The sequence below is a fragment of the Ambystoma mexicanum genome, chromosome 14 (assembly GCF_040938575.1).
Source record: "Ambystoma mexicanum isolate Mex_15411 chromosome 14, UKY_AmexF1_1, whole genome shotgun sequence".
NCBI lineage: Eukaryota > Metazoa > Chordata > Amphibia > Caudata > Ambystomatidae > Ambystoma > Ambystoma mexicanum.
Genome location: NC_090940.1, coordinates 168,830,867 through 168,858,310, shown reverse-complemented (window position 1 = coordinate 168,858,310; position 27,444 = coordinate 168,830,867). Strand labels below are relative to the sequence as shown.

At 46.1% G+C, this 27,444-nt stretch overlaps 1 protein-coding gene across 2 annotated transcripts in view; it reads left to right on the top strand.

Moving 5' to 3' along the window:
• Positions 1-27,444, top strand: part of TMEM87A (transmembrane protein 87A) — a 522,872-nt gene that overhangs the window by 301,368 nt on the left and 194,060 nt on the right. For both annotated transcript variants that reach the window (XM_069638821.1, XM_069638819.1), the window contains exon 10: positions 15,229-15,328. In XM_069638821.1, the coding sequence (XP_069494922.1) occupies positions 15,229-15,328 (100 nt within the window). The remainder of the gene's footprint in view (positions 1-15,228; positions 15,329-27,444) is intronic.

Below are 27,444 nucleotides of genomic sequence, written 5' to 3'. Positions count from 1 at the left end.
CAACGACTCGGGAGCCGACTTGCAGACCATCAGCATACACACAAGCATACCCACAGGGTCCCCATCACAGAGGATCCCCAGCAGCCCCACTGTCAACGAGAGGGGGCTCCCCCGGCCGATGGGCGGCACTGGGGAACCCCCTGGGAGAACCGACAAACTCCCCGCTCTCCACAACGAGCCCGGGCTCCCCTCGTTGTAGGGCACGAGGGCCTCCATTGACGCCAGACGGAGCGGAACCTAGATAGAACGCCGGAGACCAGGGATTCCAGTGTCTGAGTCCCCCCCCTATCAGAGAATAAAACCACGCAAGCAATTGGTCCCCGCTCGCCCGGACCAACACATGCGGCAGTCCCACTAGCTGAAGCCCTACCTGCTACAAACTCCGCCCCCCCCCCTTACTAGCTTCCTGGGGCACCCCGGCCTACATACCCACCCAGTGAACTGGTTCACCTCGGGGCAACGGCTCTACCCGCCAGCTCTTCTTTCCACACTCGAATGCCCCTCGATAGCTAACAGTGGAAACACACGACCAGCCGCCCCAACAACTCTAAGGAACCTACAAGACCTGACCAAGCAGGGAGCTTGGAGCAACAATCTCCCCTCGAGGCTTCCCCCACAATCCAAGTGCTCTCCGGAGAACTCTGTGACCTCTTCGGCCGAGACCGCTCCACACAACCATCATGTCCAGGCAAACGAAGGCCAACAAAGGCGCGGATATAACCACCATGTTCGCCACATCGGATAAAAGTAAGAAGCAAGACCCTCCTAAACTCACCCCACAGAAATTTCAAGAGGAAAGGGATGCCCTTGCTACCAAAGGGGACCTAGTGGCCTTCATGGCTGATATTAAGTTTGAGTTCCGGTCTTGCCTCTCAGAACTCATCACCAAAGTGGAGCAGACAGACCAGAGGGTAACGGAGGTCGAGCAGAGGCTCAGAGAAATCGAAGACTGTTCACGGGATCACACAACCACTCTAGGGGAAATCCAGAGATCCATCAATACCCTGCAACACAAATATGAGATCTGGAGTTTAAAAAGGAGGACCTGGAAAACGGGGCACGTCGCAACAACCTCCGCATCTGGGGCGTCCCAGCCTCCGTCCCCGACAACAAGCTGGCGGAATACGTGGGGACATGGGGACCTTCTACCAGGCTTTACTCCCAGACCTGGACAAATCCCAGCTCTTGCTAGACCGAACCCACAGGCTACGCCCACGCCGGGGAGTGGACTCCGATACCCCCCCTGATGTTATTACCAGGGTCCACTTCTTCACAACCAAAGAGGCTATCTCAGCGATTGGCCGTCAGGGCGATGATATCACCTTCCAGGGCACCCCACTTCAGATTTATCAAGACCTCTCATTACTCACCCTTCAGAAAAGGAGAGCTCTCCGACCCCTGGCACTTTTCCTCCAGGACCAACAGGTTCGATACAGATGGTTATTCCCGACAGCTCTGCAATTCTCATATAAAGGCACCATGTGCCGAATTAGCCACCTGGAAGACGCAGATAAAATCATGCACCCAACCTCACCCCGAGAGCCCTCCACGTCGAACCCGGAGGGGGTTGGGGACCCTGAGCCACCCCCTCCCCGAAGCCCAGACGGTCATCATGGTCGAAAATACAGCGGAACAGGAGGAGATGATCAAAGGTAGTTCCGCGCCCCAGGGGACCGATTCTATCCCAGCCTCGGTTCACCTGGCCTCACCTAATAGGGATCCACCATCTCACTTCTAAACTAATAGATCTCAACGACGGTGGCGGCGAGCTATACCCATGGTTCATACCCACTCCAAGGAAACGTTCCAACTCTAGTTCCTTGCAAACCCACAGTACTCAATTGGATAGATGGCCCTGTTGGCCAAGGGTGCGTCCGTACTCACAATGTCAGCCCACCCGCTAGTTAAAGTTGCGGCGCCCCGTTGGGGTTGCGCGTTAAAACCTCAAGTGCAGGATGATACTCTCATGGCTCACAGCGGAAATGGCGGTTGAATCACCCTCTTATGACCCCCCCAAACCAAGCGACGGAGAGAGAAAGAATTAATATCGGACCATTAGACCTTGAGACTTCTCTCCGTAAACGTCAATGGACTGAACTCTCCTAGCAAGCGAAAGGCAATTCTACTAAAACTCCAGGACGAGGAAGCAGCGGTAGCCATGCTTCAGGAGACCCTCCTGCTACCGGCGGATGTTAACCGACTTTGCTCCCGGCTATTCCCACTCCAATTTTTCGCCTCTGGAGCAACCAAAAAAGGAGGCACTGCGATCCTTTTCCGAAAGTACTTAAACCCACAGGTACTGAAAACGAAAACGTGCCCAGAAGGCCGATTCAGAGCGGTCAAATGCCTTCTGCTAGGAGACCTATACACCTTCATCTCGGTGTACGCCCCCAATGCTGGACAATCGAACTTCTATAACTCACTGGGTTCCTCCCTCGCACGTTTCGTAGAGGGCCAAACGATAATCAGAGGGGATTTCAATGGTGTTCCAGACCCCACAAAAGACAGATCTCGGGCGCTGAGCCTCCTCCAGCTGTTCAGATCCTTAGAGATAGTGGACACATGGCGGGTGCTTCACCCCACCGAAATAGACTACTCTTTTTACTCATACGTCCACCGAATCTTCTCGAGGATCGACCTCCTCCTAACTTCCCCTCAAACGCTGGCCTTCGATGAGGAGGTGTCCATCGGAACAAGAGCCATATCCGATCACGCTCCAGTGATCTTAAAACTCCGGGGCCCAGAACTCCAAACTCAACAACCCACGTAAATGGTCTTTATATGATCCGATCCTCAACGAAATGGCAACCAGAGACAAGATCGCAAAGGGGATTAAAAACTTCTTCGATGAAAACCCGGCCTCAGACACCTCTGTGGCGAATAACTGGGACGCCATGAAGGCAGTGATTAGAGGCACCCTGATCGCCCAGGAAGCGGCCTACCACCGGAATAGGCGACAGGCCGGGATAGCCTTGGAAGAAGAGCTGAGGGAGGCAGAGGAAGTCCACAAGAAAAAAGGTTGGTCCCCCAGGACGCAGTGAACCATACGCACAGCCAGGAAAAAACTAGAAGCCCACTATGCGGAACAAACCGCACTACTCATGGCTAAGGCCAAACAATCATACTACGCGAAGAACAACAAGGCGAATAAATTCCTGGTGGCCAAATTGGCCAAACGGAGATGAACTAACGTGATCGCTGGCCTGCGCGACTCCAATGGAGTCATACAATACTCAGAACTTAAAAAACTAGCGGTGGACCATCTGACCCAGATCATGACAGCAACCCCACGGAACCTATCGCAACAAACGGCATACCTGCAAAAGGCAGCACTGCCCCGACTCCCCGACATGGCAAGAGGTGAACTGGAGGAGCCCATTACGGAGGAAGAGATTGAGGAGGCCATTAAGTCACTCAAAACACGAGCCCCGGGCCCAGACGGATTCTCGGCTGGGTTCTATAAATTATTCAAACCCCAGCTGATTCCCCCCCTGGTAACACTCTTCAACTCCTTCAGGGAAACGGGATCGGTAACCCCATCGATGCAGGAATGAACTACCATACTCCTGCCCAAACCAGGAAAAGATCAGAGAAACCTGACCTCCTACAGACCGATTGCACTTCTGAACATAGATGCAAACCTATACTCGAAAATTTTGGTGAACCGCCTGAGCCGCGTCCTGCCGGAGATCATCCACCCAGACCAGGCAGGCTTCATCTTACACCGGGCGGCAAGAGATAAAATCCGGAGAACCCTAAACTTGGTGGACCTTGCCTCCCGGAATTCCCAGAAACTGGTCTTAATGGCCATGGACGCGGCCAAGGCATTTGATAAGGTTGATTGGACATTCATGAAACACACCCTGGGGGTCTTTGGCTTTGGGACAGCATTCCAAACAATGGTCCTGGCCAACTATAACAGACCAAGAACTTTCCTGAGAATCGATGGACACAGCTTGGCTCCAATCCCCCTGTCCTGTGGAACCAGACAGGGCTGCCGCTGTCGCCTCTGCTCTTCGCACTTACTATGGAGCCCTTTGCCCAGAGAATTAAGCGAAACAACCAGATCAAGGTCCCGCAGGTCGGCCCCACACAACACAAAATCGCCCTATATGCGGACAACGTACTGCTCACGATCTCAGAGGCCCACTCATCCCTGAAACATGCACTAAGAGAAATAGCCAGCTATGGAGAGGTTTCAGGCTTTGCAGTAAACTTCGCCAAATCAACAGCCCTAAGCATCGGACAAACCCCGGAAGAGCGAGAACCACTGGCCAAGATGTGCCCGATCACGTGGGAAAAAAGGGCTATCCCCTACCTGGGGGGGTCCACATCCCAGCAGACCCGAAGTACACATACAAAGCCAACTTTCCCCGGTTGTTCAAAGAACTGGAAGGAGACCTGAAACGTTGGGCGATCCAGGAGATCTCACTGCTGGGACGCATTACAGCCTGTAAAATGAACCTCCTCCCGAGGTTCCTGTACGCCTGCGCCTCCCTTCCAGTGGCGATCCCCGCATCAACTCTTCGTGATATACAGAGAAAGATGCTGAAATTTGTCTGGAAAGGTAAGAGGGCGAGAATCCCCTCAAAACGCTATTGGGGGGGCTCCAAACTGGGAGGGTTGGGGGGGGGGTCCGAGACTTGCAGGCCTACAGAGTGCCAGCCCAATTAGCACAGATCCAGGCGTGGCAAACTATCACAAACCACCATAGATGGGTAGAATTGGAACAATCACAAGTGCCCTTACCCCTATGATTTCTGCCACACATCCCAACCCCCCTCAGAACGCACTGGGGAGACCTCCTCCTAACAACTAAACATACTCTAAGCTCCTGTGTCTGGGCACTGAAACGAAAGGGAGTGCCAAGAGGTCTGAGCCCACGATCCCCGATCTTTCATAATCCGGCATTCTCACCTGGAGCGCACCCCTGCAACTTCCAAAACTGGATAAATGGTGGCCTGGAGACCATAGACCAGCTATACGCGGGAGAGGCACCCCTCACATTTGAGCAATGTAAGGAAAAGTTCCAACTCCATGAAAGGGACAGATTCACTTATATCCAACTGCGCCACTGGTGCTCGCGCCCCCAAACTCTGCAGACAGCAACGCGCCCTCTCACCGCCCTGGAACTCACACTCGGGGACCTCCCGGCTCGTGGGAGGGTATCCACCTTATATAGGCGCTTTCTGGGCGACTTCCTGATCACGAGAACTCGCTGTATGGCCCAATGGGAGGCAGACCTGGGACACCCAATAGAAGACAAAACCTGGGTAGACATTTGGACTCGAACACACGCCTCATCTACCTGCATCACCAACAGGGAATGCGCGTATAAAATCATGCTACGGTGGTATTACCCGCCCCTTAGACTCCATCATATAAACCCTCAACTAGACTATTCCTGCTGGAGAGGGTGCGGCCACCCAGGCTCCTTCCATATGTGGTGGACATGCCCAAAGATCCAGCAATTCTGGAAATCATGCCTGGGAACCATCACACATCACTGGAACGGCGATCTCGCTAGAACCAGAGCCAGTCCTGTTGAGAGTCCCAATTCCCGCGATCTACCCACGCTCCGGAAACAGAGCAAAACTACTGACCCACTGTCTGCTAGCAGGGAAAACGGTGCTGGCCCACTCTTGGAAGTCCCCAGAAGGCCCCCTTATGGCCCAGTGGTGGACAAAGCTCTGGGATAGATTGATTGCGGAAAAGGTGACAGCAGCGAAGGCGGGAGCTCTCCACCGATTCCAGAACATCTGGGCCCCAGTACTAGAATATGACCAGCGATTCCCCGGCCTGACCTACAAACCCACCAAGGCCCGGTGCACCCTGAGGTACCAAGAGAACCCTGAAGGAGGCATATAGACGATGAGGCGCTAAGCGGGCAGCCTAAGAAGGAGGAATCCAGTCTCGGGGACAGGTGGGAGGAGGGGAGGAGATCTGGAGAAAAGGACTGGGGATCAACATGCCTAAATTGTTGCTCATAATGTTTTGTAATTGTCAACCTGCCTTGATTTAAAATAAACAAATTAAAAAAAATATAGATGCTAATGAGTTGGCCCCTTTTGAGTGGGCTGCTATGTCTTTTCGCCTGTCTGCGCCATGGTTCACAGCGGGACTACGCCTACTCCGCCTCTCAGTTCGCCAAGCAGAGCGTAGATGGAGAAAGCACTATGCTGGTCAAGTGGCACAGCGAGTAGAGCGCTCGCTTTGACATCCGTGCAGATCCTGCTAACGCAGGTTCGAAATCCCGGCAGGGCCAAACTCAGCCTTTCATCCTTCCGAGGTCGATAAATGAGCACCACACACCGTGGGTAATAATAAGCAGCGCTCAGATACCTGAGGGTTGGTAGCGCTATATAAATGCCAAATTATTTATTATTATTATTATAACCCGTACTTGCTAGGTGAGTTCAAGACACATTGTGCTTGTTACCATAAAGCTCTTAAAGAAGCCAAATTTGCTGTTTTAACGACCTCCCTTCAATCGGCAGCTAACAGGCCAAAAAAAGTTTTCAAATTGTGAAAACTCTCTCGGATCCCAGTACTGATTGTTTGTCTTCAAACTCACAGATGCTGTGTAACAGTTTGTCTACATTTTTTTTATTGAAAAGATTGAAGGGATTAGGGAGGATAGTTCTGGACAGGGTTCAGTGGAGACTCCCCCACAATCTTTACTCAGGAAGACAGTGAAAAGTCCTTATCACCATTTTTCTGCTACCAATGCTTCTGAAATTAGTTGAATTGTGGCGGGTCTTAAGTCCGCTTCACCTCTTGATGATATCCCTCTCTGGTTATTTAAACAGGTGCCGGAGAACCTTTGTGCAATTATTGCCGAAGTGGTCAATTCTTCACTGTCTTTCGGCCAGATCCCAGTTGTTCTTAAGAGAGCTTTAGTGATTCTTTTACTTAAAAGGCCATCGCTGGATGCTACCGTTTTGTCCTATTATCACCCCATCTCTCTGCTGCCGTTCCTGAGGAAGGTACTGGAAGCGGTGGTTACCCCCCATTTGAGATCCTTTTTGGAGGGAAAGTAAGTCCTTGATCCCCATCAAATGGGTTTTCGTTCCCTGATGGGAATGGAATTAGTTTTTGTAGCAGCATTAGACGATCTTACCATGATCAGGGATAGAGGCGGTATGGCAGGCCGGCCTGACTTTATTGTACCTGTCGGCCACCTTTGATACCATTGATCATGGGATTCTTGTTTCTAGGCTTTGTAGTAATGGGATATCGGGGCCAGTGCTGGACTGGTTCTGTGTGTTTCTGGCCTCCTGTGTTCAAATGGTCTCTTCTGCCTTTTAGAACATTCCCGGTTGCAGTGACATGCAGGGTTCCGCAGGGCTCTGCCATGTTCCTGCTGCTCTTTAACCTGTACATCTAGCCCCTCACAGCATTCATCCGGTCCTTTGGGTTTCAGTTCTTTTCTTATACTGATGATACTCACGTTTTGTTTAGGATGGACCTGGATCAACGGGAGAGCAACCCAGTTAAGGCTTTGCCTCAATGCTGTCAGGGGCTGGATGGAAGCCAAGTGGCTAAAATTAAATGGCGGTAAGGCTGAAGTTTTGATTGTGGGCCCCGATGTTGTTTCGCCAGGTTGACACCGGATGTTTGGCCACCGTCGCTGCGACCGCTGCCAACTCCGGCGCCGATGGTTAGAGATCTTGGCGTTAAGATTTATTCTTCGCTAACGATGGACAGCGAGATGAACTCTGTCTGTGGTCTTGGGTTTCTTAAGCTGAAACAATTGAAAAGGGGTCTTCCTTTTATCCCTGGGGAGCTTTATGCTCAAGTCGTCGCTGCATGTCTTAATGGCAGCATTAACTATTGCAATGCCATCTATCTCTCTCAACCGACCTATCTAATCCATCGCCTCCAGGTTTTACAGAATGCTGCGGTTCGCCTGGTCAAAGGCATTCCGTTTGGTCAACATGTGATTAAGGCTTGTCGTTCCTTGCATTGGCTACCTGCCTCGGCTCGAATTAAGTTAAGTCTCTTGTATTATTCACCGAGTCTTAAATGGGAAGGTTTGCCTGGCCATTCCGAATAAACTGCAGCGTTATAGTCCAGGTGGGCCACTTAGATCTATGAAGGTGGCAATACTGTGTGTACCTACCTATCTTAAGGAATGAATGGGTGGTAGAGCCTTTCCATTGCAGGACCGAAACTTTGGAATTCTTTGCGGTTAGCCCTGCGCCGTACCTTGGACTTTGAGCAGTTCAGACTTGAACTTAAAACCTACCTGTCTGCGTGATGGATGTTTCTTTCTCGCTTGTAGCAAATTGCGCCATGATGCCTTTGGTGATAGTACGCACTACGAATATCTGATTGATTATTTTTCCGTTTCCTGATGTATTTGGAGAGGAACCAGGTAGAGTGAAAGATATTTTCCATCATATCTGCAGTTCTGAAGGCAAAGTGGTGCATTTGAAACCCTACAGATTACCAGAATATAGAAAAGCAACCATCGTCCAAGAAGTCAAACAAATGCTTGAGGCAAACATCATTGAACCCTCGGCTAGCCCCTGATCTTCCCCCATCGTGTTGGTGGCAAAACCTGATGGGAGCTGGAGGTTTTGTATTGATTTTAGAAAAGTTAATTCCATCTCAGCTTTTGATGCATAGCCGATGCCTCGCATTGATGACTTAATTGATCGACTGGGTAACACGGTCTACCTTTTTTTTTACTATCGACCTTATGAAAGATAATTGGCAGCTTCTATTATACGGTCCTGACAAGGAAAAAACTGCCTTTGCAACACTCATATGTCTATTCCATTTGGGCTACATGGGGTGGGGGGTCGCCACCTTCCTGCGGGTAATTGCCAAAATATTACAACCGTATTCTAATTTTTGTGGAGCATATATAGATGATATTGTCATACATAGCAAAACTTGGGACAATCACGTTTATCATCTCTCATCTCTACACAGTCATGAGAACACTAAGAAAGGCAGGTTTAACAGTGAATCCCCAAACAATTAAATTGGCTCTGTCAGCAGTTGGATATTTAGGATTCTTTGTGGGTAATGGAGCGCACATCCCCAACAGGAAAAGGTTAAGACCGTACTTGATACCCCCACACTACGAACAAAGAAAACCTTGAAGTAGTTTTAGGTTTGATCAGTTATCGCCGAATCATCTGAAAATTCTCAAGCAAGACTGGCAAACTTACAGATAAGTTGAAAAATGCAGAGGCCCAAAAGATCTTTGTTATAACACCCTAAAAGAAACCCTTTGCCAGAGCCCTGTTTTGAAAGTAGCAGATTTCTCAAAACCGTTCATCCTACAAACTAATGCCTCTTTGATAGTGTTAGGAGCATTCCTCTGTCAAAATCACGATAGACTGGAACACCCTCTACTCTACATCAGTAGGAAGTTATTTTCCCCAAGAAAAAAACTACTCAGTTGTTGAACTAGAGCCCCTGGCAATTAAGTGAACCATATTACATCTGAAGTATTACTTATTAGGACGCAAATTCAGATTGGTCAATCAAAAGTAGGGAACAGTCAGAAGAAGGAAACAAACCCAAGGGTTATGCAATGTTTTTAGACCTCCAGCTATACTGCTTCACAGTGGAACACTGGAAGGGTCGAGACCAGGGAAACGCCAATTTTCTCTCCCAGCTTCCTTGTGAAACATTGAGGTCTGACCTGCATGGGGGAAGGGTATGTGAGGAACCTGAGGATGTCCTCACTTCTCCCCTGTATCCTCTTCTCAGGTGGACAGGGAAAGGCCATCGCTTTTGGATCCCGGTCATGGGGTGGATATCTGAGGGACGATAGCCTGGGTGGAGGAGATATGGGGAGAGGATGTCCCTGGGTGAGATGGTATCCCCCATTTCCCTTTCACCATGAAACACCATCCCAAAAGCTTTCATAGGCTTTTGTCAGCCCTTTGACTCCCCTAAAGTATCCCCTAAATTGCATTAGTTTAGGACCAGGACAAAAAAAGAGGACGACAAGACCAACACATCCTCATTTTATGAAACCAAACAAATATTCGCTCCAACCAAGTACTGGGACGAGGAGCAGGGCAACAAGAGCAACAAAAGGACTACCACTTTGCTGGGGAGCGGTCTAGTTTTTTCTATGATGAAAATAGAGGCGTGAGATTTAAAAGTGGAAAGCCTGACAGTAATGTGGTCATCAGTCGTTGGGCGTAGTACAATCAGCTGCAGTGCGGGCAGCTCCGTGCAGGGTGACCTCTCTGGTGTGGTGGCATGGCAGGAGGAGCTCTGTAGGCCTGGGAAGCAATGCAAAGTGTATGCAGCAGAAAGCATCAGAGGAAGAAGCTGGTGGGCGATGGGATGCTGTGAGAAAGAGGCCAGCTGGAACGAAGGAAGCGGCCCGGATTATCCTGCTTCGCCGTGGAAGCATTGCTGAGTGTGCGCGAGCCACAAGGAGACCGCCAGGACAAAACGCGAGCGACCGCACAGAGAACTAGGAACCCATGGCAACAGAAGGACTCGCGAGGAACCCTAAGACTGACAAGTGAGTGAAACCAGAGAGACGGGGGAACACCGGGCTGACAGGCAGTGACGCTAAAGGAAGTGAAAGGGTATTTGGAATAACGAACAAACTGAAAGCAAGATAAAGTACATTTTGAATACCGAACAAACTAAAAGCAAGCTGAAACCCATTTTGAATGGCGCACAAATTGAAAGCAAGTTGAATCACGTGAAAATGGTGAACTGCATTACCTGAAACAAGTGCTAGCAAAGCCAAGAGAGCACAAGGAGTGTATGCAGGTGCAAAGAACTGTATAAACAAGTGTTGGCAAGAGAAAATGATACAAGGAGGTGTAACAAGTGCAAGGTGGTTACCCAAGCCACAATACTGTGTCAGCAGAGTGTGACACAAGTCAAGGAAGGGTACTAGTTGCATGACCTGTAGTGGGTGGACTGTGTGGTCAGACAACTGTGCTTAGACCGGGTGACCCTGTATGGAAAAGCCAAGGAACACCTATAATAAAGAAGCTTGTATTATGTAGAGACATTGTTCTGATGTTGAAATCAATTGTTACTTTGAAAGCTGTAAGAATTGAACTCTTTTTGTTTGAATGCTGAAAGATTTGAAGTTGGGGTAGGGAACCCCTGTAATTGATTAACTGTCTTGAACTCTGGAAAGGGGAGCCAATTACAAGCCCAAGAGCTAGAGGAAGCTCTGAACCTTTCTTTGAACACTATTCCTTTTTGATGCCGACATCCCTACACATTGTATACAGTTAGTTGTGAGGCCAAGTATAGGTTTTTGACACAGACAGATGTTTTACTTTGGACTTCCTGACATAGACTCTCCTTAGTTTTCTTTAGGTAGGGATATCTTAGCATTGGCAAGTTAGGCATTCATTCACCCTGCTTTTTCAGTTGAATAAAAGTTTGTTTAGAAAACTTTAACCGGTTGTCTGTGTCTGCCTCATGATGCCTTCACACATGCCTAAACAAAAGGTGGGTCTGTTGTTAAGATATGATAATATAATGTATTGATGACAAACATTTGATTATCTCAAGACATGAACCATTAAACGTTTGTTCTGAACTATACCCACTTTGTGGGTGCATACACTAGCTACTGAGATCATTTAAATAAGCAAAGAGAAATCAGGAACTATCTTGATATATCTCACGTCGAGTATAGGGACTGGACAGTTTCCTGGGTAGTTCGGACAGAAAGATGGCTGTCGGAGGCTATCTCTGCAACTCTTAACAGTGCTGCTCTATCTCAACAGCATTCAGGTTTAAGAGAATGATAGTGATGTCCAGCATAAACGTACAGAAACCTACATTATGATTATCCCCATACTTCGAAAAGAGGATCTGAGTGACACTGGTTTACCTATAAAGGAGAAAAGTAAAGTATCAAATCAATTGAGCATGAGTGCAAATGTACTTGTAGAAATGAAGGAGCATAGAATAAATACATTGATGGAAATGCTTGAGCAATTTAACGTCCTCTTTGCCAAAAGGGGACCAACCCTATGCAAATTAGTCCAACCCGACAATCCCCTCTACATGAAACGACAATCCACCACAGACACTTTTTCAGACACTTTTTGTTCTCATTAGGACTTTAATAAAATGCTCACTCAACCAGACAGCACACATGATGGAAATACTTAAGCTAATGCTTTTGAATAAATGGAAATACTTTGGGTTGCCTTATTTTATCATGTACCCACTTTTGTAATAGCACAGACTGATAGTTGCCAAGTTGGGCAGGTACAAGTTCACTTTACTTTTACCAATACTTCGCCTATTACTGTAACACCCTCCCTTCCTAATAGGTCTTATTTCTGAAAATGTGCAATTTTTGCAAATGTGGTTGCTCTGAATTGCTGGCTTACCTGCGCAACTGTCATACCTTGCTGTCCTTACCTTGAAGGAAATGGTTTATTGGTTATTAGACCCTAGTTATTGCACTGACTTGCATTGTGCAGCATATTAGGAAAGATTTATCTTTAGGCAACTTTCCTTCCATGTTCTATGGACCCCAAACGTTGTTTGTCTTTCAACCTGTCCTGACTTCTTACAGGGAGGTGAACCCTTCAGCTTCACTCCCCTAGCCTTTTGCTTCAGACTGTCCCTTTTGTCTTTTTACCTTTTTGGTAACTTTCTACCAGTGCACACAGCATCTTACAATGCATTGCAGAGGGGATACCTTTGTATCACCATTGTCTTTTACACTTGGGATTGTTGGTTACCTTTTATATGTGCTTAAAGACGAGCTGGTGGCAGCAGACCCATTTTTGTTTTCAATTTTCGTTTTCTTTTTAGTGTGCACATTCATGTTTACCGCGTTTGGCCACTAAACGTGGCCAGTGCCACAAGATTTTTCATATATCCTTTGGGCATATTGTTGTTTGGCCTTCTTCCTGCCTTCTCAGGTCTGGAAATCCCATATACAGTCGTGCACTTGCCGGGAAGGCTGCTGCTTTCCCGGGCTAGTGATACCTCTGTTTTTGTGTGGCTCAGGAAGTGGGTGGGGCTGTCTGGTCCCACTCCACATCTTTGGTGCCAGAGAGTCTGGGTGTGTGGCATGAATGAAACCCACAGTGTTCCCTGATTAGACCGCTGCTGGCTGTTTGAATTGTGCAGATCCTTACTATTGGTGGGCTTGGACTTGCTTCCAGCCAGGATTTAGGATAAGAAGAGGACTCCTGCAGCCATTTCTTGAGATCAGCGCTGGTGCCAAGTTTCCTTTGTAAAAGAGCAGCCGACTGAAGATCCGTGGACGACTCCCGAAGAGGCCTGGCATCCCTTCCTGTGTTTGGCCTAGTGAAGCCCTGCTGGACTACCTGATCTGCGAAGGCCCTGAGCAGTGACTACCTGATCTGCAAAGGCCCTGAGCAGTGCTTCAACCCTTGGACTGGTGGGACCGACCAGTCTCAAGGCACTCTCAGGGTTTCAGCTGTCCTGAGCCTTTGGAAGTGTCCCTGCACCACCCGGTGAACTGACTCTCCAGTTGGCTACCTCGGTAAAATCAGTGCTGTTCCGCATTTGTCACCAGAACATCAGTGGTCACCAGCTCGTGCCACAAGTTGCCTTCCTGCCAAGTTTCAGCTTCCCAGCGTCAAGGGATCCTACCTTGGAAGGTCTTCAACCACGACTAGAAAGACGCCTGCTTTCACCTGTGTGCGGTAGCCATCGTTGGAACTCACATTCCCCCTTCTGGTGAAGTGTCCTGAAGAGGTCTGCATCGGTGCCTTGTGCATTTCTTCTTCGCAAAGGGCTGCACTCTGCTACTGAAACCGACCTGAAGAATCCTTTCACCCGCAGCTCCTGGGCATCTTCTACTGGATCCAACGATGGGAAAACCTACTTCCAACCGGAATATCTAGCACCCTGGTAAAATGGGTGTCAGGTGGGTAAGTAATTACAACTCATTCACCGCCCCCTGTTCTCCTTAGAATAAACCTTAGAACAAACTTTTGTTATTCCATGTTATCACTTTATGATTGTCAGATCTAAAAGCTTGTATCTGAAAGACGGGAATAATATTTTACATACCTGTTCTTGTGGAACATTTTCACCTACATTCAGCACATAGATACTAATGTGAGTTGGTGGTAAATAAATATCATCAACTACAGAGTTGTTGGGACCACTAAATGTGTCCGCATCGCACAGGGGAACATTTTCACCACCACAAGAACTCTTCCTACATCTGTCCCCTCTCCTAAGTAGAAGCTTTGTGGCTTTTGGGCACAAGGCCCCATACATCATTGGGATTGGACTTATAACGTTAGGGCATAATTCTTGTGAACTGGTTTCATTCTACTGCATCACTACTTTCCTTTTTTATTGTGTCTAAGTTATTGTATGCAGTCTTAAAAACCTAAGGTGATTGTATATATGTTTGATAATTGAGTATTGTATGATATTACTACCTGCTTGATTTCTTTTTTCTAGTGTCAGTTTTTGGGCATATAATAAATATAGGGCCTCATTATGAGGTTGGAGGTATCCATTCCCTTAATAAGGGCATGGCTACCCCCAAACTCGGGTCCGGCTTCGGGTCCCATGAATGGGCAATAACCGGCCCATTACGAGATGAGTGGGCTGGTAATTGCCCATTCGCGGGAGGCAGTGATGCTGGGCTACCGAACCCCATTCTGCCCTATGGGGCAGAATGGGGGTGGGGAGCATGGATGCGCCGGCACCATTACAGCGGCATTATGAGTTCTGCTTGCGGGTGCCGCACAGGGCTGACAGGGACCCACGAGCAGAACTTGTAATGTCACGGCCCGGTATGAACTGTGCCATTCCCTTACCGGCAACATTCATACAGTGGCCGCCACAGTTATGAGGCCCATATTATGTGTGTACTTACCAGTCTAAATTGAATGTGTGCTTCACTGTGTGGACTCATTGTGGACTCCTGACCCCACTCACTTTCTCCTGAGGCTAAGCCTTGGCCTGTCTTCACGCTTACCCTGATTGGGTTTGGCTAACCTCTCAGAGTTCCCCTGTTAACTAAAACTAGGATGGCCTCCTAAAATCTGTCCACCAAGCCAGCTTCCAGAAATCCATCTTAACACAGCACTTCATTGTCATCTAAAGGTACATTGAAATAAGGTTCCAGATGCGAGACGCTTCTGTGGATAATGGATAGCTTTTGAAGCCAGGTTTCTGGGAATGCAAAGAGCGTTCCACTTGTTTAATAGAGCTGATGTGAACCTTTGAACAACTAAATGAAGACTGTTTATTTTTGTCTGTCAGTCCAGGGAGCAGTGATACTGGCAGAGCTGCTTTCGGCTGTGAAGCGATCATTGGCCCGCATCTTGGTGATCATTGTCAGCCTTGGCTATGGAATTGTCAAGTGAGTAGCATTCTCTACTTTTAAATCCAAAATGTACAGCCTGGATGCACAACATTTTCTTGGAGTGCATATTTTTGGTAAAAATAGTTGGTTGACTGTGTCGGATTGAGAGCTAACTAAAGCCTCAATCCCTCTGGACACAGGGTACTAGTCAAGTAATAGGCCATCTACGGCTCTTGATGTTTCGGCTGCTAACTATAGCTAATGTAGTCAGCAGTGAGGGATCATGTGAGGTACAGGCAAAAACATCTGAAGATCCGCAAGCTACCTAGCCATGAGCCTCAGAAATTGAAGTGTTCTTAGTTCTACCATGTGGCCACAATAACTGCTTTCTTTCTTTTCTTTTGGATTCATGATGTTAGGATAAAGATTTAATAAAGCAAATTGAATTTTGTGGGAAAGGGTAATCTTTACTTGGAGTTGTTGCACTCCCCTTTCCTAAATTGATGGGTGAATTGTTTGCGTTTTGATAAATGATGCAAAAGGAAACCAGGAAAGTGCCCTTATTTTAGGAAAATATCAGGGGGTGTTTTGTTTGACTTTAGAAAATGGGACAGATGGTGTATTTGAAGCATCCCCTGATTTATTAGCCAAAAGATGTCAGAGATTTCAGATGTGTACTTGTCAACACAGAGATGAACGGTACGAATGGCCACTTTCTATCAAGAAGAACTGTGTTTGAGGACAGCATCCATGGGAGACCATGCACACCAGATGCCATCTGCTTTTCAACTGCTCCTCTTCTTTCACAATGTTTCTTCCTGCCCATTGCAGAGTTGATAACAAGGTTGCTAATAACGAGAGTAGAGGACAAATCACGCTGTTTTTTAATAACTATTTTTTTAACAGTCATCATAGAACCTGTTTGTAAGGATATAGGCATTTAAAATGTAAATATCGGCCATCAACGGCTCAGTTTTTCTGGGAAACACTTTTAGATATTTGGCAGCTCAAAAAACTCATCTAGGACAGAGGTCTGCAGCCTCTGACTCGCCAGATAGTTTGAATTACAACACCCAGTCCAAAACATCTGGATAGCCGCAGGTTGTGGACCTCTGTGATTTTAGCGGAAGCAGTACAAATGTAAAATTCTTTGTTTGTGTCACTGAACTGTGTAAAACACCATATACCTGCTTGCTTACACTGTGGGTGACAACCTCCTATTTATCCCTTACTTGGTGCATTGAGGTTTTTAAAAAGTCCTGTATGGCCTATCCTGCAGCCATTGGAGCCTGCATGAGCAGTAAGGCCTGGTCGTACTGCTTCTAACTCAAAGTGCCTCGTAATGAGGAGGTGGTAATAGCTCTGTTATTACTGCAAAGGTGAATTACCGATACCGCAGTGGGAAGAGAAATTCACTGTCTGATTATGGGTACTTTTTTAACACCATTTCCAAGCATGAAATGGGGTCCAAAGTTTCAGGCGCATTTCTAATTATATCAGGAAACTTCATCTTCTGTGGGACTTGAATAGGGTTCACTGGCTCAGAAGCCATTCTAGCCCCTGCATTCAATTATATTGAAATCGTAGTGTTACTGTTTCCATGACAATATAGATACTCTAAATTCTCATCCTTTTTTACTGAAGTTGTTTCAGATTTCATTTGATTCAGGGGGGTTTGTGTTCTAACCTCTTTCCTAGACCCTCACCTGATGCTGGAAAGTCCCCCCATAATCTGGATGTCTGAAAGTGCTATGTTTTTATTTGGAAATATGAAAAGGATTCCATCCTTTTCGTGCCTTGAAACACTTGTGTATAGGTGCGCTATAAATGCCATATCATATCATATATATCAATCTTGAAGGCTGTTAGTTCATTTTTGGGGCTCTCTGATAGCTAAGGAAGCAGTCACTGCCCATACAATGCGGGCTCACCATTTGAGTGATCCTAAAGGTTTCAATCCGCCAAAACGTATCCGTGCTTCAGCTTTCTGACCTTAAGCAGCCCCCATACCCTTCTTGCCCCATGATGCCACAAGCAGTATACATTAGTTGCCAGTTCTAGAGGTGGCACTAGGTTTTGTAAGGCTATGCTGAAAAACAGTTTATGTAGATCAGCAACTGCATGTCATGCCTGCCATCCACAGCATGATTGTACAAGGTTTAGACATAAGAGTAAGGAAAAGGTATCCATGACAGTAGCTCTTATACTCTCTAGCCTTCAAACTCTTCATTCAAACAACCCATATTTTTTCTCTTTTGCTCTGTTTTGGCCATAACACACTCGCTCTCAGGCGGAGAAAGGAGAGTTTGATTGAGAGGAGGTTGAATAGGGAGAGATAGGCTTGTCCTGGGGTGTGATTAGCCATCCAATCTCTGGCTACTAATCTTCTGTTTTTGACTTGTGAAAGTGCTCAGGCACTTGTCCCTGAACACACTGCCATGCTGTTCATCACACCCTTGGCTGTCATTGTGATTCTAAGCATGATGGCACTGTCACACCAGCTCAAGCCATTCATGGCACTCAACCCTACATACAATAAAAAAATAATTTAAAAAAGTTTAACATTTTTAATTTATACCGTACCGGGAACCCGCAGGCATAAGGGCGCCAACAAAAACACAAAAGACTAACAGAGGGCAACACAGGAAATACATGTATAATACAAGACTCAGTGTTATCTAACTCCACTGATGGTTAGGCTTAAAACAGAGTTTTTAGTGACGCTGGGAAAGAATTCATATTTTTATCCAGGCAGAAGGAGCACGGGAGGGAATTCCACACCAGAGCAGTCCTCGCGTGGAAGGCCCTCCCAAGACCTCCAGCCCTTTTGAATCCTGTTACGCCAATCATTCCTTGATTGGCCGAACGAAGGGCTCGCCTAGGTGAATAAAGGGAAATGCAAGTATGCTGGAGCTTTTGCATAATGACATTTATGAGCCAGCATAACTATTTTAAAGTGAATTTGGGCTTTAGTGGGGAGCCAATGTAACAATAACCTCCCTGAGGGAATATGATCCTGCCTTGAGATGGCCTTGATGATGCAAACAGTATAATTCTGAAGCTTTTGCAATTGATGTAAGCATTTTTTTGTCATCCCTAAAAATAGAGCATTACAGTAATCTATTAGGGGGGGGGAGATAACTCGACCTATAGCTGCGCAGTTAGCCTCTGAGATGAATAGCTTATGTTCCTCAAAAGTCTCAGTTAATAGTTCGTTTTTTGACACATAACTAGTCTGGGTCTCAGTTCCAAGTGAGGCATTGAAAAAGACCCCAAGAGTCTTCACTTTATCAGCTAATATGATAGGGCAGTCCCTATTGCTGAAACAACTGTATTCTTTCCCCAACTTTGCTCTTGGCCCTGAGTTCGGTTTTTGCTCCATTGAGACGGAGCTAATTCTCTGTCATCTACTGTCCGATGATCGTGTAAATTGGATTTTGGTTCTTGATGTCAATGTCATGATCTCCGCAAATGTCCAAATTCAGCTGAGTATTGTCTGCATAATTTGTAAACGAGACCCAGCATGTCTCTAAGAAATGACAGAGCGATCTCAAGAATAGATTAAAGAGCGTAGGTGAGATACAGGCTCCCTGTGGAACTCCATAATGGATGGAGGATGGGGGCTGAGGACGCACCTTCCCAAGACACCAATGATTGTCTACCTGATGAGAAAGATTTAAATTTGTAGTTTGTAATGCACAAATCCCTGCATCCGCCAGGGCAGCAAGTAGCCGATCATGATCTAGAAGATCAAAAGCTGCAGACAGATCCAGGAGGACCAGTAGCCCGCTTTTTCCCTGGTCCACCATCTCCAACATATTTTTTTGCAGATCGAGAAGGGCTGTCTCGGTGCTGTGGTCTGCTCTAATCCCCAATTGCTCACCATGAAAGATAGCTGAAGATTCCAGGTGGGCTTGTAGTTTAGTTGCCGCCTTATCCAGGATTTATAGCAAAATGTTGGTGTTGGTGATGGGCCTTACATTTGGTATATCTTTAGGATCCAGCCCTGCCTTATTCACCAAAGGGGTGACAGTGACAACTTTTATCTTTTCTGGGACCGAGAGCTGGCCGAACAAGGGTTTTACAAGTCGGGTGAAAAATGGGGCAAACATGTCTTTGTTAATTAAGATAAGCTTCACTGGGGGGATATTTTCTTGACTTGATGTGGGATGCATAGAAGACATCATAGCATTGATCTCAGAAATGGTCACATGTTTGAAAACGAAATTCGATTGTCCTTCTTGCTGTTTATAGGTGTCAATTGGTAACGCTCGCTGGTCTGGCCTGCTTCCTAGATCCTGCTCGATTTAGTCTTGGGCTAGTCCGATCTTGTTTGCAAAGCCCAGCTGAACGTCCTCGCAATCATGATAGGTTGGATGGAAAGGTTGTGCTAGCCCTTTGAGCTTCTCTTAGAGCTTCAGAATCTCAAATAGCTTCTTTGTACTATTACTGGCACTTCGGATTTCTTCGTCAAAGAAGTTCTTTTTTGCTGCAATGATTTTGGCTTTGTAAACCGCGTAAAGTGATTTCCATTTTTCCCTATTCAGGGCAGAAGAGCATATCTTCCACACATGTTCAGCACTTCTCTTCTGGTTTTTTCAAAATCCCAAGATCAGATGTAAACCATTTTTTATGGTTATTTTCTCTCACCAATCTCTTTGAGGTGAGAGGGCTACTTCATCTAACAATTTAGTTGGGCGTTATTGTATGTTTGCACCAATAACTCAGGGGTGTTTGAACAGTCCGTAGAGGACATTATGTCCACCAGGGAGCTCTGAAGGTAATGGGGTTTCACCCTCTTAAAATTGCAGATGTGCGTAACTATGGAACAATTGCGGGGTTTCTTTAGATTTCTCTTCTAAGCAAAAGGTGAACTCAATTATAGAGTGATCCAACCATATGCATGGAACAGTACTCTTTATCTCTACCATAAGTTTCCTAGAGATTACCCAATTCAGAGTATTAACAGAGATTGCTGTCGGTTCAGTATTCTCCACCCTGAAATCAATTTCCAGAAGGGCCTCTTCTAACGCAATGGCCTCTTTATCGCTGGGATAACAGAGCCAATGGTTAAAATCTCCCACCACAAGTGTGGAACAATTTGGACCATTATTGGACTTTAAGATTTGCAGCAAGTCCTGGTTAGAATTGGTCATTTCCTGTGGTGGGCCATAAACTATGATAAGGTTAAGGCTACCACAAGGAGAAGGAGTGAGTTTCAAGTACAGTATGTCACAGTTGTCGCACTGGACGGCGCTTTCAAAAAGCTGAAATCGCTTTTTAGCGATCACTGCTACTCCACCCAACTGTCCTGAGATTTGGTTCTTACAAATGATTAAATATCCATCAGGGATTGCCATCTCCAGAGTTGTACCACTGGCATCCGTTAGCCAGGTCCCGGTGATGCAGAAAATATCTAGATCATAACAAATAAGAAAATCATGATTGTCCAAAGCATGTTTGCTTAATGACCTGGTATGCAAAAGGGAGATTTGTATATCTTGACCATCAATGAAATTTAAGGGGCACCATGAAATGTGGGGCGTCTTCTGTGTTACAGTTGCGTCGGAAAGGGTGGTTGTTGTTGTCGAGAGGGTCTGCGGATCTAAAGTGAGTCCAACTGCATGTGAAGAGTTACCCAGGCTAATTATGTCTGACTTTATCTAGGGAGGTCTTCAGGGGTACGTCTTGGCTATATAGTTATGCCCTGTGCTGTCTCAGCTAGGGGGACAGCTGTGGGTGGTAAGGCAGCATTCAGCTTTAGCGTCAGATACTTAATTACAATTTCAAGACTTGCAGCTTTCTGAGCAGCCATGAGCAGGTTTAGATCTGACAAATACCCATAGTTAAAAGAGGCAACAAAGGCAAATTAAGAGTCACGTGATAAAGAGGCCAACAATTTTTCTGTAACAAGCACAATCACTAAATGTACTTACTCTGGTCACTAATGTCACACGTCTCCTACAAGGCGTAGATGCCGGACTATGAGCAGCTTGTCCCCGGTGCGCCTGTGCGGGTGCTCCTGGTCACGGGACAAATAGACTGCAAGGGCTGCTTGTATTTTCCCGCCCTGGCACTGCCTGTAATAATGAAAGCACAGCAGATTTTCTAATAACGCTGCCGATCCTCTTAAAGAGCATCGTTCAGGCAGAGAAACGTGCACAGCATGCTTTCATATTTAGCAGAGAAAGATAAATGGTTCTCTTCCAATGGTCACAGTGCTGGACTGATAAGCAAAACACAAAAAATATAGCTCACTAGTGAAATAGGTCAACCTTCAAATCTCAGCCATAATCCTGACTAGCTGCAATTAATACACAGTGATAGTTGCTACTCTGAACAGATCACAGTGAAAAGCACAATTCACAATTCTATCTGACTGGTAGGTTCAATATAATTTCAGCAGGATCTCCTACCTAGTTAGTATGAAAACACAAACTGTTCACTTCTAGTCTATAACGAAATGGAAGAGTCCCAAGTCAGCAAGCAACATCCTAAACCAGAAAAGCTGTACTATAAATCCCCCTAGCAAAAGTGGAACTGAGTCTCCCCTTGCCCCGAGTTCCTGAACGCATAGTTGGCTACTTTTACAGGGGTGCCGTGGGTCTGGTATTTTTTGTATTTTGGATTTATTTGTTATTTATATAGCGCCTTACGCCAAGGAGCTGTACAAAACCAATTTTACAGTACAATAAATAATGAGCAAGTGGTTACAGTACGACAGTATAGTTTACAGTGAAGCTTACAATACAATTAAGGCTGAAGTAAGAAGGTCTTTAAGGCAGAAGAGAAGGTGGGGGTAGGATTGAGTAAACCGGAGGGGGAGAGGAAGAGCATTTACCTATAACTCTTGTTCTCCAGCATGGGTCTTAAATGGATTCACATGGAAACACTCCATTCTTTTACACTATGTCTCTTCTTGGGTCCTACTGCCAGTTTACGTGCGTGACCAAATTTGAAGATGGTCACCACGGGTGGCGCTAAGGAGGACGATTGTCATTGATTGAGACAGTATGACCCAACATGTCAGCAATAGGCTATACACGCGACAATGCAGCTTTTACTTTAAAGCTGAACTGCTTTATTTTACTGAGGATTCCCAGCCTGATGGGGAACATTCATAGCATGTGAATCCATGTAAGACCCATCCTGCAGAACAAGAGATACAGGTAAGTAACATGTTCCAGGGAGAAAAGACGAAATAAGAAAGTAAAGGGAAAAGAAAAATACCCAGAAAAACCAATTGGGAATATACAATGCCCTGGGAAACAAGGACAGTCACAAACCAAGTTATCAGTGGTAGAAAATAAGAGGATATGCTACGGGCAAACAAAGAGTAAAGAAATCCGACAAGTGAAGCAGGAGCTCAGTGTCCTCCGCATAGTTTGTGAAATGAAGACCCTGAGTAAAAAGATCGCAGAGGGGCTTTATGAAATAATTGAACAATGTGGGCGACAAGCCCCCTGCGGGACACCACATTGTATTGACTCGATCTCAGAAGAAGCATTGCCCCAGCATACCCTTGAGTTCCTGTCACTCAAGAAGGAAGTTTCTGGGCCCTTCCGAGCACTCACTGATGGTAGACAGAGTGTCCAGTAAGTGCCTGTGGTCGAACAGGTCAAAGGCGGCCGATATAGCGAAAAGAATCAGCTGCCCAGACCTGCTCTCTTCGAGCACCTCAAACATGTGCATGTGGAGGTCTAATTAGGCAGTTTCTGTTTGGTGATTTGCTCGGAAGCCAGATTGTTTGGGATGGAAGATACCAGAATCTTCAAGATGTTGCTGAAACTGGGAGGTTGCTACCTTGTCTATGATTTTCAATAGAAAAAGAGTGTTTGTGATGGGGTGCAGATTATTGGAATCTTTTGGTTTCAGACGAGGTTTTTTATGCAAGGGTGTAACAACAACCTGCTTGTTGGTATCAGGGATGAAACCATAGCTTAAAAAGGCATTAACAAAATGTGCCAAGAAACGAGCGAAGAGTCCAGGATGAGGCAAGATAATTTTGGGAGGCATGTTCTCACCAGGGCAGGAGGCAGGCTGCATGGAGTTCAGCAAAGTACATAGCTCTACCTTAGTTACTGATTTAAAGGAGAAACCTGACATTTCTTTATTCCCCGGTATCTGGGTTTCCTGGTGGATGTCAGTAATCGGGGAATTTGATATTCAGTTACGTGCAGTTGTGATTTTATTGGCAAAAGCATGTTGCACCCTGCTGCAGTCGGTCATTGGTTGGAATAAAGGACTGGAGACAGGAAATGGGTTTCTCGAGACTTCTATATATCTCAAATAGTTGCTCGGTGTGATTACCTGCCGACTCTATTTCCTTGTTATAAAAGTTCTTTTTAGCCTCGTAAGTGAGTTTTTGTATAGGCTTTTTGTAAGGTGTTCCAGATAGCCTTGTTTTCAGCTGTTTTGTTATTAACCCATAGTCCGTCGTCTGCCTGCCTTTTTCTTTTTTTTGTTGGCTCAAATAGGGCTGGAGTAAACCAAGACTGTTTTCATGACTTATTTCTCACCGGCTTAGATTTTAAAGGAGCCACTCTCTCTAGGAGGTGATTAAATTGAAAGTTATATGTTGTCACCTATGTCCCTATCTGAAGTATTGTCCATAACATTTTCAGACACAATTCCAGCTCATCTGGAGTAATCCTTTTCAGGTTCCTGCTAACAATTGTTTTGGGTAAATTGTGAAAGGAAGGGAGAATAAGGCATTCCACGAAAAAGTGGTCAGACCAGGTGTACAGGCCTTGGTATTTTCAATCTTTATAGGACATTTGTAGAGGCACCCCAGTCGAGAATGTTTCCACCTGAGTGGGTCAGCTTGATGTTATGGATCGTAAAACCCAGGCTTTTCAGAAGTCTTTCCAGGTCTGAGGCTTCCTTATCTACAGGCTTCTTCAGTCAACGATTATAATCTCCAAGTAGAATGGTAGTGCAATTGGGTTTACCGAGACGAGCTAAGAGAAGTGTGAAGTCTTCATTGAAATCGAGCATAGTCTCGGGAGGTTGCTACATCAGAATTAAATGTATGCAGCTGTTGTCATTAGGGAGAAATTTTAAGTGTATAATCTCACAGCCAGCACATTAAATGGCTGATTCGAAGAAGAGCATGTTGGTCTTTGCTAGAAAAGCCACCGTCTTCCATTCCCATGAGTGTGGTCCTTCCCTAAGAAGCTAAAGCCTGGTGGAGTGGCCATGCTTATTTTCGGACCGCTGGAGTCCTTAAACCACGTTTCGGTAATGCACATCACATTCAGGTCTTCATCCTGAATGTAGCCATGCACGTCGATAGCTTGACTACATAATGAGCGGGTGTTCAGAAGTGACAGGTTCATGACGGGGGAGTTTAGGGCTGTACACTGAGTCTTGGGTAAGTCAATATTAATGGAGTTGCTGGGCAGAGGTGTCAAAAACACGTGATACTCAATAGACTGATCTACTGAAATCAGTGAGTTTGGTGTATCTGCTGCTAAACGCTCTAGGGACTGGTCCACACAGGTACATTTGTTTCGAATTTGTAGTTTTTTGAGAGGAGACAGTAAGGAAACCGTATCTACAGTTTCCAGAAAGTTTGTGGTTTTCTGGTCGATCGGACAGTTAGAAGCGGTCACAGGGACAGGAGGGAGCGAGTTAAGTATATCGTCCTCAAACTGCCTCTTAACAATGATGGTATTCGGCAGGGCTTGGAGTTCCGAAAGTGTCAGCGCAGCGTAACTGACACAAGTATTCCGATACAATTCTCGTGCGCCGCAATTTCTGGGCTGCGAGGAGTAGTTCAAGTTCCGAGTCGCGGGCCATGTTTAATTTAGGTCTAGCGGTTCTGGGAGCAACCGCTAGACCTCCAAGTTACCTGTCCTGTCATCACCGCGCCTCCTCCTGCATTGGCTCTGGTATCGGGAAGTCTACAAAGGAGACGTTACCCTGGGCAACAGCAAATTGCTGCTCTATTAGCAAGACGCTTGTAAGTCTGCTTCCTAGCAAACACGTTTCTTTGTTCCATTACTTCCATGCCTTTCTTCCCCTTTCCTATCTGTACTTTAAAACTCTTCTATTGCATTGTCTCTGGACACAGATCGGTACACACTATCCATCGAAGATGAGGATGGTGCTCTGACATCTTCTCTGACAGCATTCCATTGCCTCCGCCTCACGCATTAGTGCCGGTTCCAGGTACGTCAGTTATCTGCTTCTTTCAGCAGAGGGAAACGCACATACCTTGTTATAATTTTTGCTTCCACTGCACTTCTGTTTATTCTTATACCTTTTAATATTGTTCACTACAGTGCTTGGGTACCGAGGCATTTACTCATTAAGGATATTCTGTGAAACAATAACGCAATGCCCAACACTGCAAGCAGAGGAAGATGGACGTCTCATCTTTGCGCTATACTGAAATACATCTGTATAGGCTCGCTATAAATAAAATCTATCATATCAATATCATATCATACAACAAAAACAACTCGCAGCAGAAACATCAGTGTTTTCTTCCCCAGGTGGTTGCCCTTGGACTGTTGTCTTCCCTGTCAGCAACACCAAGGATGTAATGGTCTCAGGGCATCACTTCACTGTCTTCTTACCTTTTGTTGCAGCGGATCAGGTTAGTCATATTAAGATTGTGTCTTGCCTTTGTAACAGATAGCAACGACATAAAATACACTTTGACTATGGATCAGATGCAGCAATTGGTAGCAGCAGTCCAAAACTTAACATTAGAAGTACAAACCCTTAAACAGGAGGATGTATTACTAAGACAGCAAGTAGTACGTACTCCAGGGGCGGGTGAACTACCTCCAGGGCCCTTACCCGGGTGCAAATACGATGGGAACCCCCATAAACTTAAGGCGTTCTTGGATCAATGTATAGTCCAGTTCACTTTCAAGGTAGCCTATTTCCTATCAGATAGAGATAAGGTAGGACACCTGATTTCCCATTTGACTGGAGCTGTATTGGCTTGGGCTACTCCTTTAGCCACCACTAACAATCCAGTTCTGTATTCATACCCATCATTCGAGCTATGGCTGGTCAACACAAGATTACTGTGCCTGCGCCAGAGCAGTTGTTAGATTGTAGATTTTAAACCAGGTTCTATGGACCTGTTAGCATATAAAACACGGTTTAAACAGATGGCAGCAGACACCACTTAGCCAGATGATGCCTTGATTACTATTTTCCGAAGAGATCTTTCTGTGGACCGCAAAGATGAGCTATCCTGTGTGCCCCGATCAGTAAACCTAACTAAAATGATGACTCTTACCATGCAGTTGGACTACCATTTACAGGAACAGCGTGTGGAACGAAAGAAAGGAAGGACTGTCCAATAAATTGCTGAGTCTCCTCGAACCGCCCGCCTCCCCACCCCTCCGCCTGTGAGCCTTGACCAAGAAGAACACATGCAACTAGGGGTAGTCGGAGGTCCTTTGTCTAATGAAGAGTGTACCAGACAGAGAGCTTTAGGGTTGTGTATGTATTGCAGGTCCAAATCACATCTGGTGCGTGAATGTCCCTTGGCTCCACCTAGGTGTCAGGGGAAATGTAAGCTCCCAATCATAGAGGGAACCGCGTTTCGGGAAGGGCAGTTGGCTTCCCCTGTGCAGATAGATGACTCTCAGTCTAATTCCTCATTGAAACAGTCCATGGTGGTAATCAGAGTGATGTTCTCTTTTTCAGAACTAGAAATGCATAATATACCCGCCGTAATCGACTGCGGAGCGACATGCCTGTTTATTGATGATCAATGGGCAAGTAACCAAGGGATACCACGAACAACTAAAAGTACACATCCCCTTGGAAAGTGTCACTGGTTCACCTTTAATATCTGGACCGATCTGTGAGCAAACCACACCCACGACCATGCACATAGCTATACACATCAGGAACAGATTTTCTTTAACATAATAAAAGCTGCTCACTATCCCGTGATATTGGGATTACCCTAGTCCAAGTGTCCTAATCCTTATGTCAACTGGAAGGCAGGATCGTTATTTCTGGGCTCGGAATATTGAGTTGCCCATTGCATAACTGAAGGATCTGTAGATGTATATTCTTCGCCATCAGTATGTAGAAAGATGGAGGCTGCCTTGATAGACAACATTTAAGCTATTCCTGAGCCATATCAGTCAGTCGGGATGTTTTTATCGGAGTCCCAGTTCAAAGAATGACCTCCTCAT